The 20,498-nt window shown below is 36.7% G+C and overlaps 1 protein-coding gene across 12 annotated transcripts in view; it reads right to left on the reverse strand.

Annotated features, from left to right (window-relative positions):
* LRCH3 (leucine rich repeats and calponin homology domain containing 3) overlaps window positions 1–20,498 on the reverse strand; it is a 107,848-nt gene that overhangs the window by 59,032 nt on the left and 28,318 nt on the right. For all 12 annotated transcript variants that reach the window (XM_024994827.2, XM_024994814.2, XM_024994821.2 and 9 more), the window contains exons 2-4: window positions 2,832–2,976; window positions 1,120–1,246; window positions 560–665 (exon numbers count right to left, since the gene is read on the reverse strand). In XM_024994827.2, the coding sequence (XP_024850595.1) occupies window positions 560–665; window positions 1,120–1,246; window positions 2,832–2,976 (378 nt within the window). The remainder of the gene's footprint in view (window positions 1–559; window positions 666–1,119; window positions 1,247–2,831; window positions 2,977–20,498) is intronic.

A 20,498-nucleotide genomic window follows, 5' to 3' on the forward strand; every position in this document is an offset into this window, starting at 1 on the left:
CAAAAATTCTCAAAAGAGAAAACAGGAATCAGAAGATAGGAAATTATCAAACAGATATAAAACAATTTCTCAAAATGAATGATGTGAATCTCTGGTGCAGGAAGAATCACTGCAGATGGTGCCTGCAGCCATGAAATTAAAAGACGCTTGCTTTTTGCAAAAAAAGCTATGACAAACCTAGACAGCGTATTAAAAAACAGACATCACTTTGCCAACAAAGGTCTGTCTAGTCAAAGCTATGTTTTTCCAGTAATCATGTATATGATTTATCAAAAACATGTGAAATTTCTCTTAAGTAGTTATACCAAATGAAACTTCCAGAGACCCTATGTTATCAGTTAACATGATCTAAAATTACTATCACTACTCAATAGTTATTAGAGCTTTTCAATGAAAAGTCTAGCTTTTAAAATCTATAACAGAACAGATAACATGTATTAAATAAATCATTACATCTCAAACACTTGCTGTAACTTTTATACATTTGTGATGTGCACATCAGTCTGAGAGATAAAATAAAAAGGCAAAAAAACAAAACAACTGTTTCACAGTTTCTTACCTTCAGGCAAACGTACTAAGTGATTTCTTCTTACATTAAGGTCTCTCAAGGCCTCCAAATTACCAATTTGGGAAGGTATTGTTTGAATTTCATTGCAGCTCACATCCTATTTCAAAAAGATACAAAGTAAAGAACTGTACTGATATTACAAACTTGCCAGCTTTAAACTATCTGCAAAATGAGGTTTGGACAGCATAATACCCACCGGTTGTAAAAAATACTATGATTCTTTGTCCAGGAATAATTCCACAGTTTGTACTAGAATTTGATTTTTAAAATGTATATAGGCTTTTGACTGACAGAAGCAGTGACAGATTTTATTTTCTTGGGCTCCAAAATTACTGCTGACAGTAACTGCAGCCATGAAATTAAAAGATGCTTGCTCCTTGGAAGGAAAGCTATTATAAACTTAGACAGCATATTAAAAACTAAAGACATCACTGTGTCAACAAAGGTCCATATAGTCAAAGCTATGGTTTTTGTCGGCAAAGTGATATTTCTGCTTTTTAATATACATACATATATACATAAAACAATCAAAAAATGAAATATTCACTTACAAGTTCCGTTAAATGTCTGAGATGTCCAATTTCTTCTGGAAGTGAGACCAATTTGTTATTACTAGCAATTAAGACTTTCAATGGTAACTCACACAAGTGTACCGGCAATGTTGACAGTTGGTTCCGACTAAATGGGTAAGCAGAAAAAGAACTAAGTCAGAGCCCAACACTCAGGGAGAAAAATTGCCATCTTTCTCATTCTACACTCAGTATAATAACAACTGTAAATCTTACAAGAAAGAAACAGGATATTAGATTTGAGTTTGAAAAAACAGATTTGAGTTCAAGTTTGTCACTTGTCAGCTTTGTTTTTTAGGCAAAGCATTTAATTAATCTGCATCTTACACAGATTCCTCAACTGTAAATCACAGGGTTTACAGGACTCTTGCACCATAAAACTCCTTAGCAAATAATGAAAAGTCTCATAAACAAATCATATTATTGTATTACAGTTAAATTTATATAAGAAAAAATTATTTTAAAATAGGGTAGATAACTAGCATCCTCTCTTCTTTCCAAAGAGTTATAAACATTAAAAGTATTTATAATTTACTTGCCTCATCATTACAGCATTATAACCAAATGTATATAAACAAACCAAATATAGTTCTATGGGAAAAAATGGACAGATTGTGATTTTAGACATATCATACTGACTGAAGTATAGATAAGAAATCTTTTATCTAAACAAAAGTATACAAATCAGAACTGGAAGTAAAAAATACATCATAAGGATAAAAATAAGTTAAAATTTTCCTTATGCATATTTAACATCTTAATCCTTAGTAACAATTGCCCCCATTTGTAAGATCTTTTGATGATTTTATTAACTGATCATGAGCCATTAAAACTTCTAATATCTAATAATTAGACATTCACATACAAAGCTGTCTACTAGTTCTACTTTTATAAGAAAAAACTGAAATAAGTAAATATCTGAGAGCAAAAATGAGTTTTAGAAATATATAAACTATACATTAAAATGATTACATATAAAAAATATTTCCAAAGGATATTTCTTAACAAGGGGAAAAATTTATTTAAAAATTCGACTAAAGGCCTAGAAAAAAAGGAAAAATTCATCTGTTAATTCAGACACATTTTGATGGATTTCCTTTACTTTTCTAAATTTATTTTCTCCAGTCAACATTTATAACTTTTTATAATGAAATAACAAAAGAAGTCTTGTAAGATGTGAAACAATGGAGTAGATGAGTTAAATAAATGCATTTATATGTTCAGAACTTAGTATACAAAAATACATAATCACAAAAATCAAAATAATTTCAGATCTACCATTCTTATTTGATGAAATTTATTTGAAAATGTAATTGGAGAACCACTGCTACAAAACAATTAGGGTAACAGCTCTTATTAGAGTTTGTTAACTATTGCAAAGGCAAAGACAAAAGGAGAAACTAGAGGGACCCAGAAAATACTGTTAATTTAGCCTAAAAACATGAAGAGATATTGCTGATATAAACAGATGATGTAATTTTTTTTAAAAGTATCATTTCTATTTTTTGGCTGCAAAGAATGCAAGATTTTAGTTCCCTGACCAGGCATGAAACCTGCGCCCCTTGAAATGGAAGCATGGGGTTCTAGCCACCGGACCACCACAGGGAATTCCTCAGATAACGTTAACTTTAGTGAAAGGGAAGAGGAAAAATGAAAACACCACACAAAACTAAAATTTAAAAAAAAGTTCTTACCTAATATTTAAGAAAGTTAGTGCTTGTAGGTTTAGAATTGCCTCTGGTACATATCGAATACAATTTTGGTATAAATTGAGATTCTCAAGAGAAACGAAGTGACATGCTTCTATGGGAATTTCTGAGAGGCGATTTCGTGACAGATCTGAAACAAGCAATTTTAAAATCAATCCCTGGAACTTATTTTATAAAAATTTTAAACAAAAAGTAGGTTTCATAATTGTTAGAATCTCCCAGAGTTCCTATTGTGGAGTTTGTTCCAGAGTAAACATTCAAATATTAACTGATTGAATAAACCAGCTTAACATATGCCTCTACATCTGTTGCTGGAAAATGCTGGTTCCTTTTGGGTGTCACTCAATTGGGTCTGACTCTTTGCGACCCCACAGACATGTAGCCCACCAGGTTCCTCTGTCCATCGAATTCTCCAGGCAAGAATACTCAAGTGGGTTGTCATGCCCTTCTCCAGGGGATCTTCCCGACCAAGGAATCGAATCCAGGTCTCCCATATTGCAGGCAGATTATTTATAGTCTGAGCCACCAGGGAAGCCCTGTTGGTTACTTTTGAGTCTCCATAAATACTAAATGGGCTTCCCAGGTGGCCTGAATGGTAAAGAGCCTCCTGCCGATGCAGGAGATGTAACAGATGGGGGTTCGAATCCTGAGACAGGAAGATCCCCTGGAGGAGGGCATGGCAACCCACTTTAGTATTCCTGCCTGGAGAATCCCATGGATAGAGAAGCCTGTTGGGCAACAGTCCATGGGGTCTCACAGAGTTCAGACATGTGCCAGACAGAAGCGACCTGGCACACACACACAAATACTAAAAAGATAAAACCATTATTCTTTGCAAGTAACATAAATTCCAAGGAATATCAGCCTACAAATCACATCACAGATCATGCTAAGTATCAAATATCCTAGAAAACAAACGGATCCCTAAAATCCACATTCCCAAAAGCACAGACAACATCCTGAAGTTTTCTGAAAAATGAAGAAAAACAAAACAAAATAAAATACTGTCTCTTTATCAGTCAAAAAGTATCAGGGTCATATCAAAAGGACTCAGGAAACATCTCTGCTCCCACTGGCCAAAGATGAGACAATTTGAGATTCAGTAAAGACAATAAATGCAGCAGACTGCAATCTATAACATGCTACTGAATTATAGGAGTTTAAAATAAAACACTCCCCCAAAGATGATAAAGAACCAATTCATTATCTTGAAAGCTGACAAAGGGGAAAAAACCAAACATTTACCTTATCTTCTTTTGTAAACCAGTAGTACACTTTGCACTATGTTCCGTGTGTGTGCGTGCGTGCGTGCACTGTGCTGTGCTTAGTGGGTCAGTCCTGCCTGACTCTTTGTGACCCCAGGCTCCATCTATGGGGATTCTCCAGGCAAGAAGACTGGATTGGGTTGCTATGCCCTCCTCCAGGGGATCTTCCCAACCCAGGGATCAAATCCAGGTCTCCCGCATTGCAGGTGGATTCTTTATCATCTGAGCCACCAGGGAAGCCCATATACACACACACACACACACACACACACACACACATATATATATACACACACACACACATACATACATACATACACACACACACACATGCCCATATATATATATGTAACTTGACATATATCTCCTTTTTCAGATTCTTTTCCACTAGAGTTTATTACAGGATATTGAACATAGTTCCCTGTGCTGTTACAGTAAGACCTTGTTTATTTTGTATGTAGTAGTCTGTATCTGCTAATTCCAAACTTCTAATTTATCCCCACCTCCTTCCTGTCCTTTGCTCTTGGTAGCCATAAATCTATCCTCTATGTCTGAAGTCTGTTTCTGTTTTGTAAACAAGTTCATCTGTATCACTTTTTACAATTCCACAAATAAGTGATATCATATGATATTTGTCTTTCTCTGTCTGACTTCCTTCACTTAGTATGATAATCACTAGATCCATCTATGTTGCTGCAGATGGCATTATTTCCTCCTTTTTTACAGCTGAGTAATATTTCATTGTATACGTATGTACCACATCTTTATCCATTCATCTGTCAAGAGACATTTATGTTGCTTCCATGTCTTGGCTATTGTAAATAGTGCTGCTATAAACACTAAAGTGCATGTATCTTTTCAAATTAGAATATTCTCCAGATACATGCCCAGGAGTGGAATTATTGGATCATTCTGTTTTGTTCTGTTTGTTAAACTTGTCATGTATCTCTTCAAATAGCTCTATTTCATTGAAGTTGCTTTTTTCTAGATGTAATCCTTATTCATCCTTTCTCTTGCTGCTAGAGTTCCTTTAAGTGAATTATTTTCCTTTGCCAATTCATGGTTTGCCTCATCCTTGGAGCTCAGATCAAGCTGCTGGAGCACCTTCAATGGCATTTTACACCAAAATAGTGAAACAACCTCTACGGTGCACTGGAACTAAGCTTTCCATCTGGGGCAGTTCTTTGTGACCCCATGGCTCCTCTGACTATGGAATTCTTCAGGTAAGAATACTGGAGTGGGTAGCCATTCCCTTTTCCAGGGGATCTTCCCAACCCAGGGATTGAACCCATGTCTCCTGTATTGGCAGGCAGATTCTTTACCACTGAATTATCTGGGAAGCCCATGTGAGTTTGACAAGAATGTTTATTCTACAATTGGAACAATGTTTTGGTTATATCTATTAGGTCATATTTATTTAACTGCATTGTTTAAGGTGCATCCTTACTGATTTATTTTTTGGTCAGTTTTTTGTATCAACTGCTGAGAGAGAAGGGTATATTACAGTGTTTCATTTTTATTGCTATCTTGTCTATTTCTCTGTATAATTATTTAACCCTTTCCTTATGTATTTTGGAGTTTTGGGTTTAGGTACCCCCAAAATTTTAAATTACTATCTTCTGACTCATTGGAAAAGACCCTGATGCTGGGAAAGATTGAAGGCAGGAGGAGAAGAGGACGAAAGAGGATGAGATGGTTGGATGGCATCACTGACTCGATGGACATGGGTTTGGGTGGATTCCGGGAGTTGATGATGGACAGGGAGGCCTGGTGTGCTGTGGTTCATCGGGTTGCAGAGTCGGACATGACTGAGCGACTGAACTGAACTGAAAAACCAAACTTTTTATAACTCCTAAGTTACTACTCCTTTTATTCCTAGTACAGTTACTTGCTTTGAAATCTCTTCTTTTGGTTGGTTTGTTGGACTGACTTTAATGTGACTCCCATGATCCCTATTAACACCCTGTATAATATCCCTTTTTCCACTTGAGTGTAGGTGGGCCTTCAAAAGTAACCAACTTGCTCCTAACCAATAGAATATTGCAAACATGATGTGATGCCATTCCTGTGGTTATGATTCTCTTATCCAATCTGTTCTATCTCTGTTGCCAACTTTGAAGAAGTAAGTTGCTGCAAACTCTATAGTTTCAAGGAAATAAATTCTGCCAACAACCTGAGGGAGCGTGGAAGCAGATTCTTCACCTCAAGATGAGAATTCAATCTAGATCAACACCTTGCAGTAGACCAGGCTAAGGTGTGCCTAGACTCCTGATCCAAAGAAACCAGGAAGAGCTGCTAAATTTGTGATAATTTGTTATATAGCACAGAAAACTAACAATCAATATTTCTACAGAGTACTTTTTCCTGTTTTTTAGTTTCGAACTTTTTGGATTATTACACTTTGAACATGTTTCTTATAAACAACCTATAGGTAGATTTTCTTTCTTTTTATTGTCTGACAATCTTAATATTTTAACTGAAACACTCTATATTTAACATTATCACCTAATCAATACACTTCCCTGGTGTCTTAGATGGTAAAGAATCTGCCTGCAATGCGGGAGACCTGGTTCGATCCCTAGGTCAGGAAGACTCCCTGGAGAAGGAAATGGCAACCCATTCCAATATTCTTGCCTGGAAAATTCCATGGACAGAGGAGCCTGGTGGACTACGGTCCACAGGGTCACAAAGAGTTGGACAAGACTGAGGAACTAACAAGGAGACCCAATCAATATATTTGAACTTTTTAAAGGGCCATGTTATTTATGAAAGATGTAGTTCATTGCCCTTTGAGTATCTATGCTCTTTCCTTCTTTCTTACTATAAGAATCTCAACTGTACTCAAAACAGCAAAGTCTCCTCAGCTAGACTACTAATACTTCCAATTTTATTAATCATTAAAGTTCAAAAGAAGGAAATAAAGGCTGAAATAAAAATTTAACCATATTTGACTTGGTAACTAAATTGATATAGGAAATTCTCATGTTATAGGCAGTGTCCTGAGTTTGTATGTAAACTGAATGCTCTGAAACTACCTCATGTGTTTCCACAGAGGTAAAAAAGACTTCTGAGCTTCTGAGGACTAACTTCACATACAATGCCACTGAAATGTTACATATGTGCAAATACACTCTTTTTGCAGTATTTCCTTTCTCAGTACATGATGCTTTTATTTATCCAATTGCTTAAGTCAGGATTCTGGAAGCATCTTGACACCTTTCTCTGTCCCCCTGCCCCCCAATATAATCTTATCAACAAACACTCAATTTCTTGGTTCAAATAAATTGTGAGCCCAACCATTTTTCTTCATCTCTTCTGTCACTGCCTCTTAGGATTGTTCTAAGAATAAAATCAAATAATGCACAGAAAATTATTTCATATACTTCAAAATTATTTCATTATTTTCATATAAAATGCAAAGAGGCACACACATAAAGCTATCTTCATAAGGTTGACAGCAATACAGCGAAAATACCATCATCTCACCAATTACAAGGTATTGTAAATATAAATATAGCAGATAAATATAAATTAGGAATAAAATATATTTCATATATTTTCAAATATATATGAAATTCAAATAAAGTATATTTCATATACTTCAAAATTATTTCATTATTTTCATATAAAATGCAAAGAGGCACACACATAAAGCTATCTTCATAAGGTTGACAGCAATACAGTGAAAATATCACCACCTCACCAATTACAAGGTATTATAAATTATAAATATAGCAGATAAATGTAAATATAAATATAGCAATAAAATATAGCAGAGTACAATAAAATAACTTATGATCTTTGGTCACCAAAAAGAATACTGCTTTCAGTATACTTAATTTAAAAAGCATAAAGGTAGAAAACACTTATTTGAAGATTTACATTAAAATGCTTAACAGTTTCCTTATCTTTCAGTGAGGTTAAATAAAGAGAGGTTGCTATATTTTTGTATCACTAGAGTAAATTTGATTTCACACATATAGATAAGACTAGTTATTCCCACATGAGCCCTCTAAATTTCCATCTCTGTGTCAATGTAGTCAGTTGTAGGCTGTTTTCCAGACTGCATGCTCAACTGAGATTTGCCAAGTATTGTAAAAAGCCATAAACTGGATAATAAGCAACTCTGCAAATTAAGCTATTAAGTTACTTCTACATATCATATCCTGAATGTGGCCTTGGTCTTAATATGAGCCGACAACTATACCACCCTGGCACAGCTCCTGGATGTATTATTCAGTTGAACAAAGCAGAAAAAGCCTATTTTGGCCTGATAAAAAATATGAAAAAACTTTTAGCTAAAAAAATGTATTATGGCAGCTTCAGATAAGTAAAAGAAATATTTCAATGGAAAAAGTTTTAAAACATATTGCTTGCAATGAAATGCTGATTTTCCTTATTTATAAAAAAAAGTTACCCTCAAAGTTAAACTCATTTCAAATATACAAGTTTAAAAATACTATGTTAAAGAAAAAAGTCTAAAACAATGTAAAGAGAATCTTCAATATTATAGGGGGGTGCACGAGAATGATCACTCTAGATTCACATGGTGAATGTTTAAAGAGTAGGGAAAAGGTCTGCTTTGTTCAACTCTGTATAAGTTGGCACTTAGTAGTGCCACAGTACATAGCATATAATAGCACTCAATATTTATTCAAAAAAAGACCAAATAAATGAATGAAACAAAAACTGTAGAATAAGAATAAAGAATCCTGTCTTCCATCTATAGAGCTTCATCTATGGTAAGGCATAATTAATATACTGAAAAAGGACAAAATTACAATTTTATCTTTATTTTTTTGTTTTTAAGAAACACTACATAACCTGGATTGAAAATAATTTCTAAAGAAGTACATTTTAGATAAAATGAATCAATTCCAACCCTTGAGGGAAAAACTATTATGTGTATCAAACCATAAATAGGTATTTATAATTTTTAAAAAGTTAAGATAGGTTATAACCATAAAAAAGAATGGCTTAGGAAGCTGGATGGAAGGGGCACACAGAGGGAGCCTGAGAGAGCCCTGGAAGCACACTGGGGCCAGGACTTAAGAAGATGTGTTGGTTCGATGCAGGATACTGGATGCTTGGGGCTGGTGCACTGGGACGACCCAGAGGGATAGTACGGGGAGGGAGGAGGGAGGAGGGTTCAGGATGGGGAACACGTGTATACCTGTGGCAGGTGCATGTTGATATATGGCAAAACCAATACAATATTGTAAAGTTAAAAAATAAAATATATATATATAAAAAAAAAAGAAGATGTCTTCGTTGGTCAGATTTCATAACAACAATATGGAAGACCTCTGGTAGCTAAAAAAGTAAGCCATATAAACCTTTTCCGTCAACTTCTTATTCTCCCCAAGGGGCCTACTTAAAGGAGGGTGAAGACATGCTAAGTACTGGAGAATTATGGTGGAAGATGGCTGATTATTCCAAAGGGAATGAAGGAGGCATGCTCAGTGCCAGTACCCTCAGTTAGACGATGCCAGCAGCAGGGACACTCGGAAACAGTGGCTTTTCCAACACTTTTTTCAAGTGATTCAGAAAGTGTATGATTGAGAAAGCCCTTCAGATTGCATTATTGTTTCTATCAATGCAGAACAGAAACTTGGGCAGATGCACACATCCCAGACCATCTGCAGCCTCTCTCTCCTGGTCAGAGATGCTGCCTCAAGATAGGAGGGTGGACTTCCCAGGTGGCATAGTGGATAGCAACATGCCTGACAATGCAGGGGACATGTGTTCAAACCATGGTCAGGAAGATTCCATATGCATGGAGCAACTAAACCTGTGTGCCACAACTACTGAGCCTGTACTCTAGAGCTCCTGAGCTGTGACTACTGAGCCTGTGTGCTGCCACTACTGAAGCCCATGTGTCTAGAACCTGTGCCCCACAACAAAAGAAGCCACTGCCATGAGAACAGAGTGTACCACAACGGTGAGTAGCCCTTGTTCCCTGCAACTAGAAAAAGCCTGCATGCGGTAACAAAGACCCAGTGCAACCAAAAAAATAAATAGATTATAAAACAAACAAACAAAAGAATGGCTTAGGTATATAAAAACTGACATTAGGACTTTTTTCCATTTTGAAGTTTAAAATGTTTTTAATTTATGATACCTTCCTATTTTTTTAAAAAAGATGTACATTTACTGACCTATTTGCTGCCTAAACTCATGGATTTTCATTTTATTCAATGTTATAACCCATTTTGACCCAGACCTGATACGGCCACCTGATGCGAAGAGCTGACTCATTTGAAAAGACCCTGATGCTAGGAAAGATTGAGGGCAGGAGGAGAAGGAGACGACAGAGGAAGAGATGGTTGGATGGCATCACTGACTCAATGGACATGGGTTTGGGTGGACTCCAGGAGTTGGTGACAGACAGGGAGGCCTGGTGTGCTGCAGTTCACAGGGTCACAAAGAACTGGACACAACTGAGCGACTGAACTGAACTGATTATAAAAACTCCCCTTTAAACTAGCTTCTGTATCTTTTAGTTTGTTTGCTTATTTATTTGTTTTTGGTTGCACTGGGTCTTTGCTGCTGCCTGTGGGCTTTCTCTAGTTGTGGTGAGTGGGGGCTATCTTCATTGTGGTGCACAGACCTCTCATTGTGGTGGCTTCGCTTGATCTAGGCCCATGGGCTCAGTAGTTGTGGCACACAGGTTTTAGCTGTTCCGCAGCATGTGGAATCTTCTGAGACCAGAAATGGAACCCGTGCCCCCTGTATTGATAGGCGGATTTCTAAATACCATACCACCAGAGAAGTCCTCCTGTATCTTTTTGATATGTCATTTTTTTTTTTTAGCATTTCCTTTTATTCTGACACAGCAAGATGTTCCAGGCTTATTTTGCAACTTCTGTGCCCCAGTTCTAGAATCAGCTATTTTTCACCCTCATGTAACAGAAATTTTTGTGGCAAGTTAGTTTGCAGAGCAGAGAACCAAAGGGAAAACCACCAATTCTGAGGGAAGTTTCAGGATTAATGACTGTTGCTGGGTTGTTTTTGTAAGCCACCCAGCTTTACAGTGATCTGTTATACGGCAATAGAAAAACAAAAGAGAAATTGGTACCTGAAGTGGAGTGCTGCTGTAACAAAACACTAAAACTGGCTTAAAATTAGGCAGCAAGCAGTGGCCCTAAGGGCCTCCTAGTGCCTGTTAGTGGAAGCTTGAGGACAGGGGAAAAAAACTACAACTGAAGGCTGGAGAAAACGGTACTCTTGTTCTGCTCTGACAGAACGATTAAAGAAACTACAAGCTACTGGTTCATGACAGGTAGAAAGGGTATCTAAAAGATTTAAATCATCATAAATACATGTGGCTATCTGGTAGTGAAACATGTTAGCTGAAGTTAAGAGATACATGACAATAAGGATTACTTAAGTATTGATCTTAAATCTTAATGATGAGAAAGGATGTATATATAAATATACTTACACACATACATACATGTATATACTCCTGCAATTTTCTAATTAAATTTTTCTCCCCTCATTTATTTTTAAATATAATTCAAATACATTACAAATTTTTCCTTTTCAGGTAATGCAACCAATTTAAAAGACTCTCTGCTCACACAGGAAAGAACATGAACTTCTGCCTAGAATGGATTCTGGTTTTATACAATATTGGAAAATGAACTCAACTTTAGAGTTTATAAAGATCATCCTTAAAATTGTGACTGAATTCTCATAATATTTTCATCTTGAAATATGGTTCATTACATACCCTGCCAATAAACTGTTTCCAAAGCCACAGCCCAAAACTAAGCAATTTAGAGTAAAACTATTATCTTAAATGAGGGCTTCCCTGGTGGCTTAGATGGTAAAGAATCTGCCTGCAATGCAGGAGACCTGGGTTTGGTCCCTGGGTTGGGAAGATCTCCTGGAGAAGGGAATGGCTACACACTACAGTATTCTGGCCTGGAGAATTCCATGGACAGAAGAGCCTGCCAGGCTATACAGTCCATTGGGTCACAAAGAGCCAGAGATGACTGAGCGACTTTCACTTTTACAAAGCCTGCCAATGAAGTTTTCAAAGCCATGCTCCAAAACAATGAAATTTAGAGTAAACTATTATCTTAAATGAGACATATGACATAGCCAGACTTCAGCCCTAGTTCTACCATTTATTACCATCTAGGAGCCTGGCGGGCTACAATCCATAGGGTCACAGAAAGAGTTGGACATGACTTAGCGACTAAACAACAGATTTCTAGAAGACTTCAGAATCTTCCTAACACTTTCACTGATATTTTCCATTATTTTGCCTTTTTTTTTTTTCCAGGCAAGAAACACGTTAAAAAGTACTTTTTTCCTAAGTCTATCTCTCCAATTAACTATTCAATAACTTTATGATTTTATGAGTGAAGAGTAGTTGATTCTTGCTTTCAGGGGACAAACCTGGAATCCAAAGACAACAGTAACATGGCTTCTTAAACCCAAAAAAGTTTTTGGGAAACATTTCTTTAACTGACATGGCATTTTCCTTCCAGGTAACTTTATGACTTCTTATTTCTGTTTGAGACTCTGAAGGTCACAAGGTTCCAAAAAAAAAAAAGTATAATTATTTTACTAACATGATATTGCTTCTCATAAGTTAGTTAAAAAGAAAAGGAAAAACCCTAATTCTTTATAACATAAAAACTTGTTTATAACAAATAATTCTATGAATTAAATATTTTGAAATAATTATAAATAAACTAAGCAGTTTCAATGTTTAGTTCAACAAATTCCTTCTTTGCTCTTAAAGAAGTCTGCACAATTTTGCCCCTTCTTTCAGTACAAACTTAACAATCACTATTCTTGATTCCTCCTAGTGCTGCAAGAAGCACTTTCCTTTTCTGCGCAGATCAGTGTCTGACTTCTATAATAAGGTGCCTGAGATCATTTCCTTTGAACCACTAGATCTGATATTGTGCTTGCCTCTGTCCATCTATTCTTCTCCCTATTCTCACGAAAGCTATCGGAAGAAATAATGTGGTGACATTGCCGTTATAAAGGAACCATTTATCTGGATGACACTCAAAATAATTTAAATTCAGTTGAACCAATTAATACAAATATTTTAAATTTAAACTTAAATAACTTGTATTTATTCATTTCTATATAGTGTTCTTGAGAATGTTTCCAGCTCTTATACATGACCAGATTGTCTAAAGCACACAAGAGAAAGGGACCAAATCTCACTTAAAAAAACAGATGCTTTAAGCTATTGTGTACTGCTTATTATCATAAATGTAAATATATAGTGAGACATTTTTTAGGGTGTTTACTCAGCTCACAATGTTCTTAATTCCTCCCTTTTATTCACAAAGGTTGCCTCTCCTTCCCTCCCAGCTTTTCGGAGTCATATATACCGAGTCATATATACCAGTGATGTTTAACCTTGGGAACTCTCCCAAAGGAAGTTAACACTGAACTCCACAGCTCACTTCATTCTTGATACCCTGGCAAACTCCTGCTCCTCCTTTAAGAGCCATCTCAAACATCATCTCATTTTACTTCCCTTGATTTGTCTAGGCACTCAAAAAATTCTCCCCCTATGTTTCCATTACTCTAGTGTAGCAATGATCACACTGTACTGTAATTCTTTATTAGATTTTAACTTCCTTGAGACCAAGAGCTTTGTGTCTTTTGCATCTAATACAATATCTGACTTATTAAAAGGTCAAGTTTATTTGCTAGAATTAAGCTAATTCAGTGTGCCAACACTGGATATTTCATGCTGATCAACTCTCTAATTAGCTATTTTTAAATTAAAAATTTGGAAATTATTTCTGAACACACAAAGTTTATTTGGTAGGTAATTAATTAATCTTTAATGTGGGCATAAGAAAAGATCCTTAATAGCAGTAGTGGAAATGTAGAAGAGATACTCATAGACCAGGTCAGATTATACCCACACTACCACCATCCCTCTTCAACAAGAATTAAAAATAAAATGGGTAAAATCAATGATAGGTTAACATCTAGAATGAATACATATACCCACACACACATACATCCACTCCTAATACTCAACAACAAAACCAAACAACCCAATTAAGAAATGGTTGTTGTGTTGTTCTGTCGCTAAGTCGTGTCCAACTCTTTGCAACCCCATGGACTGCAGCATTCCAGGCTTCTCTGTCCTTCACTATCTCCCAGAGTTTGCTCAAATTAATTTCAACTGAGTCAGGGATCCAGTCAATCCTAAAGGAAATCAACCTTGAATATTCATTGAAAGGACGGATGCTGAAGCTGAAGCACCAATACTTTGGCTACCTGATGCAAAGAGCTGACTTTGCATCATGCAGCAATGATGTATTCAGCAGCTGACCCTGATGCTGCGAAAGACTGAAGGCAAAAGGAGAAGGGGATGACAGAGAATGAGATGGTTAGATAGCATCACCGACTCAAAAATGGGCACGGAATTGAATAGATATTTTTCCAAATGGCCAAAAAGCTCATGGAAAAACACTCAACATCACTAATGATTAAGGAAATGTAAATCAAAACCACAATGAGGTACCACTTCATATCAATAAGGATAATCATTATTAACAACAAAAGCCAGAAAATAATAAGAGTTGGTGAGAATATGTAATAATGGAATCCTTGAGCATTGCTGGTGAAAATGTAAAATGGTATAATTGCTGTAGAAAACATTAAAGTGGTTCTTCAAAAAAATTAAACATGAAATTATGTTTATGATCCAACAATTAACTTCTGAGTACATACCCAAAAGAACTAAAAGCAGGGACTCGAACAGGTATTTGTCTACCAATATTATGGCTGCATTATTCACAACAGAAAAAAAGATGGAAACAACCCAAATGAACAATCCAAATGAACAATCCAAATGTCCACCAACAAATGAATGAATAAAATGTGATATATATTTACAACAAAATATTATTCAGCCTTAAAATGTTCTGATACATGCTACAACATGAATGAACCTTGAAAACATTGTGCTAAGTGAAACAAGCCAGCTGCTGCTGCAGCTAAGTCACTTCAGTCGTGTCCAACTCTGTGTGACCCCATAGACGGCAGCCCACCAGGCTCCTCTGTCCCCGGGATTCTCCAGGAGTGGGTTGCCATTTCCTTCTCCAAAAACAAGCCACAGACAAAGGATAACTACTGTATGATTCCATACATAACTAGAATACTCAAATTCATAGAGATAGAAAATAGAATGGTTACCAGGGGGTAAGGGGAAGAGGTAATGGAGAGATACTATTTAATAAATATAATTGCAGTCTTAGATGATGAAAAAGTTATGGAGATGTCATATGTGAAACAGACAGCCAATGGGAATTTGCTGTATGGCTCAGGAAACTCAAAACAGGGCCTTTGTATCAACGTAGAGGGGTGGGGAGGGAGATTCAAAAGAGAGGGGATATATGTATATCTATGGCTGATTTATGTTGAGGTTTGACAGAAAACAACAAAATTCTGTAAAACAATTATCCTTCAATAAAAAAGTAAATTAAAAAAAAAGTTATAGAGATGGATATAGTGGTGATGGTTGTACAACAATGTGAATATACTCAATGCCACTGAACAATACACTTAAAAATGATTTAATGGTAAATTGTGTTACATATATTTTATTACAATAAAAATGCATAGTACTTAAAGTAGACAATAAATGTAATCTGTCTCTTTTTAGTGATATGTATCTTAAAAATTTTCCTTCAAAATCACAGACTTTTCTAAAAACCCTATCTTACACCTCAGCAATAAACTATTTAGTGCAGAAATTAAAGAAACAAAAATTTAAAGTATTCTGTAATGCCAAATCTCAGAAAGTTAGTTTTACAACTGTGTAACAAAAAATGTAAATTGTTTATTAGCTTTTTCCTTCCTAACACCATTTTTCTTTCCTTCCTAACTCCATTTCTCTATCCCAGGGGGAAAAAAGGATTTAATATTTCATTCTATTCAGGTTTGTAATGAGGACTTATTTCTTTAAATCTCGAAAAGCCAGGAAAACCTAGCTTCATTCCAATCCAAACACAAATTAATGTTTTTAACTGTACGGTATTTATTAAGAAATGCTAATAGTCAAAAGTCTTATGTTCTTATAGTAACTCCTTGAGCCCATCCCATGCAATGACATCATCCTTACCAAATGAAGCCTATTATGCAATATTCACATAGACAGTACTATCACTTTTTGTGAGAACTGTCACTGCTGCAAATGTTAAAAGGGGCTGCTGCTGCTGCTAAGTAGCTTCAGTCATGTCCGACGCTGTGCGACCCCATAGACAGCAGCCCACCAGGCTCCCCCGTCCCTGGGATTCTCCAGGCAAGAACACTGGAGTGGGTTGCCATTTCCTTCTCCAATGCACGAAAGTGAAAAGTGAAAGTGAAGTCGCTCAGTCCTGTCAGACTCTTAGCGACTCCATGGACTGCAGCCCACCAGGCTCCTCCGTCCATGGGATTTTTCCAGGCAAGAGTACTGGAATGGGGTGCCATTGCCTTCTCTGAAAAGGGGCTGAGACTATGACAAATATTCAGTATAAGAGAATTTTAACACTAAGCTATATAAATTCCAGAAGTATATTATAGAGATAATATCCTTTAACAATAAAGATAAAACAAATTATTATAAATTTCTAAAATATACATTCAATATTAAATTATTAATTATAAAATATAAACTAAAATTCTTAAGGAAGATCAAGACCCTAAAGAATTATGTAAAAGTTATAACTGAGAATATGATTTATTTGGTAACTATTTAACAAGCCACAGTGATACTGTTTGGGGTGCTTCCCACAGGCTAACAAATACCAAGGAGAAAGAACATAAACAGTTGACCATTTAATGAAGATACTGTGATGACTGACAAAAGTATGTTACACTTTTAAAACATTGTCTTTAAATCTGTTCTAAAATTTTAAATCTAAAAAATACTCTATATATAGTTACTTCCTCTATGCTTTCAACTACTATGAGATTGACATGAAAATTTTGTTGAGAATGCAATAAAAATAATTTTATTTTAGGTATTAATAAAATCATACAACCGAGAGAAGTTGAAATACGAATATTTTCTAGTCTTTTCATTCTTAAGTCTTATTTATATATGTATGAATATTCTTTAAAAATTGTTTTTGATTTTAACTTTTTATTAAATTTATATAATTTTAAATGCCAATTAGTGACTTCTGCTTCCTGTAAGAAAGAGTAGATGCATTTTTCTCTCTTCCTAAACTAAAAACTGGTCATTACATCTAAAACAAACATAAGATTAAAAAGGGTTAAAACAAGACAACTAAGGGTTTCGAGATCCAAGGAATTAAATGGTGATCAGTTCCCTGGGTTTTCTTTTTGCGCCATATATCCTTGGAGATGACATCTCCAACTTGGCAATCCAGAAACACCAATGGACAGAGACAAAACAAAACAGCTAAAACAAAAGCCTGCTTTCTCTAGCCAAAGGAGCAGGAAAGGGGCAACTTAACAGGATAGAAAACTTTCAGACAGTAACTACTCTACTTCAGCCAAACACCTCAGAAAAAACTGGCCTCACATACCATGCAAGGAGCAAAGGTTAAACAGGGAGCCTAAACTTCCACCCTTGCAGGACTGTAACTTAGCACTTCATTGGCTCCCCCAACCAGTCCCCACTGGTATGGTATCACAGACGGTCAAGAAAGAAGCTGAGACATTTACGCCCACTAGAAGGTAACAGGGCTCCATTCCCCACCATGTGGGATCAGTGGAGACATTTATGGTGGAGCCTGGTGGGCTACAATCCATGGGGTCGCAAAGAGTCGGACACGACTGAGCGACTTGTCTGTGTGTGTGTGTGTGTGTGTGTGTGTGGACTTCCACCTGTTATCAGCAGTAATGAGGTACCCGCCACCTTCCTGCTAGTGTGATGTCAGAGGACTAGTAGAGTCAGGACTTTGACCACTGCCCAAGTGCTGCAGAGGCAGAAAGGAAAGACAAATGGTCTGTCATAAGATTACTATTCCTTTTCAGAAAGCAAGGACCTTGAAGAAATCTCTTGACTGCCTAGAGGAAGAAAATAATGGGAAGTGTATAGCGTATGTAGCAACAACTTCAAGGACTGAAAAAATTTCAAAATCTCAACCTGATGCTAAGTTTAATTTCTGCATTAGAGTACTGTATAAAAATTCAGACCACCATGACTGGTGTCATAGTGAAATGGGAAAAAAATTTAGAGAGGTAGGCTTCCCTGGTGGCTCCGATGGTAAAGAACATGCCTGCAATGTGGGAGACCCGGGTTCGATCCCTGGGTTGGGAAGATCCCCTGGAGAAGGAAATGGCAACCCACTCCAGTATTCTCGCTTGGAGAATCCCATGGACAGAGGAGCCTGGCGGGTCTCGAAGAGTCGGACACAACTGAGGGATTAACACATATAACTTTAAGAGGGATTGCCACTGACTATCTCATTTCCAAGGCAAACCATTCAATATCACAGTAATCCAAGTCTATGCCCCATACAGTAACGCTGAAGAAGCTGAAGTTGAACGGTTCTATGAAGACCTACAAGACCTTTTAGAACTAACACCCAAAAAAGATGTCCTTTTCATTACAGGGGACTGGAATGCAAAAGTAGGAAGTCAAGAAACACCTGGAGTAACAGGCAAATTTGGCCTTGGAATACAGAATGAAGCAGGGCAAAGACTAATAGCGTTTTGCCAAGAAAATGCACTGGTCATAACAAACACCCTCTTCCAACAACACAAGAGAAAACTCTATACATGGACATCACCAGATGGTCAACACCGAAATCAGAATGATTATATTCTTTGAAGCCAAACATGGAGAAGCTCTATACAGTCAGGAAAAACAAGACCAGGAGTTGACTGTGTCTCAGATCATGAACTCCTTATTGCCAAATTCAGACTTAAATTGAAGAAAGTAGGGAAAACCACTAGACCATTCAGGTATGACCTAAATCAAATCCCTTATGATTATACAGTGGAAGTGAGAAATAGATTTAAGGGCCTAGATCTGATAGATAGAGTGCCTGATGAACTATGGAATGAGGTTAGTGACACTGTACAGGAGACAGGGATCAAGACCATTCCCATAGAAAAGAAATGCAAAAAAGCAAAATGGCTGTCTGAGGAAGCCTTACAAATAGCTGTGAAAAGAAGAGAAGTGAAAAGCAAAGGAGAAAAGGACAGATATAAACATCTGAATGCAGAGTTCCAAAGAATAGCAAGAAGAGATAAGAAAGCCTTCTTCAGCGATCAATGCAAAGAAATAGAGGAAAACAACAGAATGGGAAAGACTAGGGATCTCTTCAAGGAAATCAGAGATACCAAAGGAACATTTCATGCGATGAGCTCGATAAAGGACAGAAATGGTATGGACCTAACAGAACCAGAAGATATTAAGAAGAGATACAAGAATACACAGAATAACTGTACAAAAAAGATCTTCACGACCCAGATAATCACAATGGTGTGATCACTGACCTAGAGCCAGACATCCTGGAATGTGAAGTCAAGTGGGCCTTAGAAAGCATCACTACGAACAAAGCTAGTGGAGGTGATGGAATTCCAGTTGAACTATTCCAAATTCTGAAAGATGATGCTGTGAAAGTGCTGCACTCAATATGCCAGCAAATTTGGAAAACTCAGCAGTGGCCACAGGACTGGAAAAGGTCAGTTTTCATTCCAATCCCAAAGAAAGGCAATGCCAAAGAATGCTCAAACTACTGCACAGTTGCACTCATCTCACGTGCTAGTAAAGTAATGCTCAAAATTCTCCAAGCCAGGCTTCAGCAATATGTGAGCCGTGAACTTCCTGATGTTCAAGCTGGTTTTAGAAAAGGCAGAGGAACCAGAGATCAAATTGCCAACATCCGCTGGATCATCGAAAAAGCAAGAGAGTTCCAGAAATATATCTATTTCTGCTTTATTAACTATGCCAAAGCCTTTGACTGTGTGGATCACAATAAACTGTGGAAAATTCTGAAAGAGATGGGAATACAAGACCACCTGATCTGCCTCTTGAGAAATTTGTATGCAGGTCAGGAAGCAACAGTTAGAACTGGACATGGAACAACAGACTGGTTCCAAATAGGGAAAGGAGTTCGTCAAGGCTGTATATTGTCACCCTGTTTATTTAACTTATATGCAGAGTACATCATGAGAAACGCTGGACTGGAAGAAACACAAGCTGGAATCAAGATTGCTGGGAGAAATATCAATAACCTCAGATATGCAAATGACACACCCTTATGGCAGTAAGTGAAGAGTAACTCAAAAGCCTCTTGATGAAAGTGAAAGTGGAGAGTGAAAAAGTTGGCTTAAAGCTCAACATTCAGAAAACAAAGATCATGGCATCCGGTCCCACCACTTCATGGGAAATAGATGGGGAAACAGTGGAAACAGTGTCAGACTT

This window comes from Bos taurus, chromosome 1, assembly GCF_002263795.3.
Source record: "Bos taurus isolate L1 Dominette 01449 registration number 42190680 breed Hereford chromosome 1, ARS-UCD2.0, whole genome shotgun sequence".
NCBI classification, from domain to species: Eukaryota; Metazoa; Chordata; class Mammalia; order Artiodactyla; family Bovidae; genus Bos; species Bos taurus.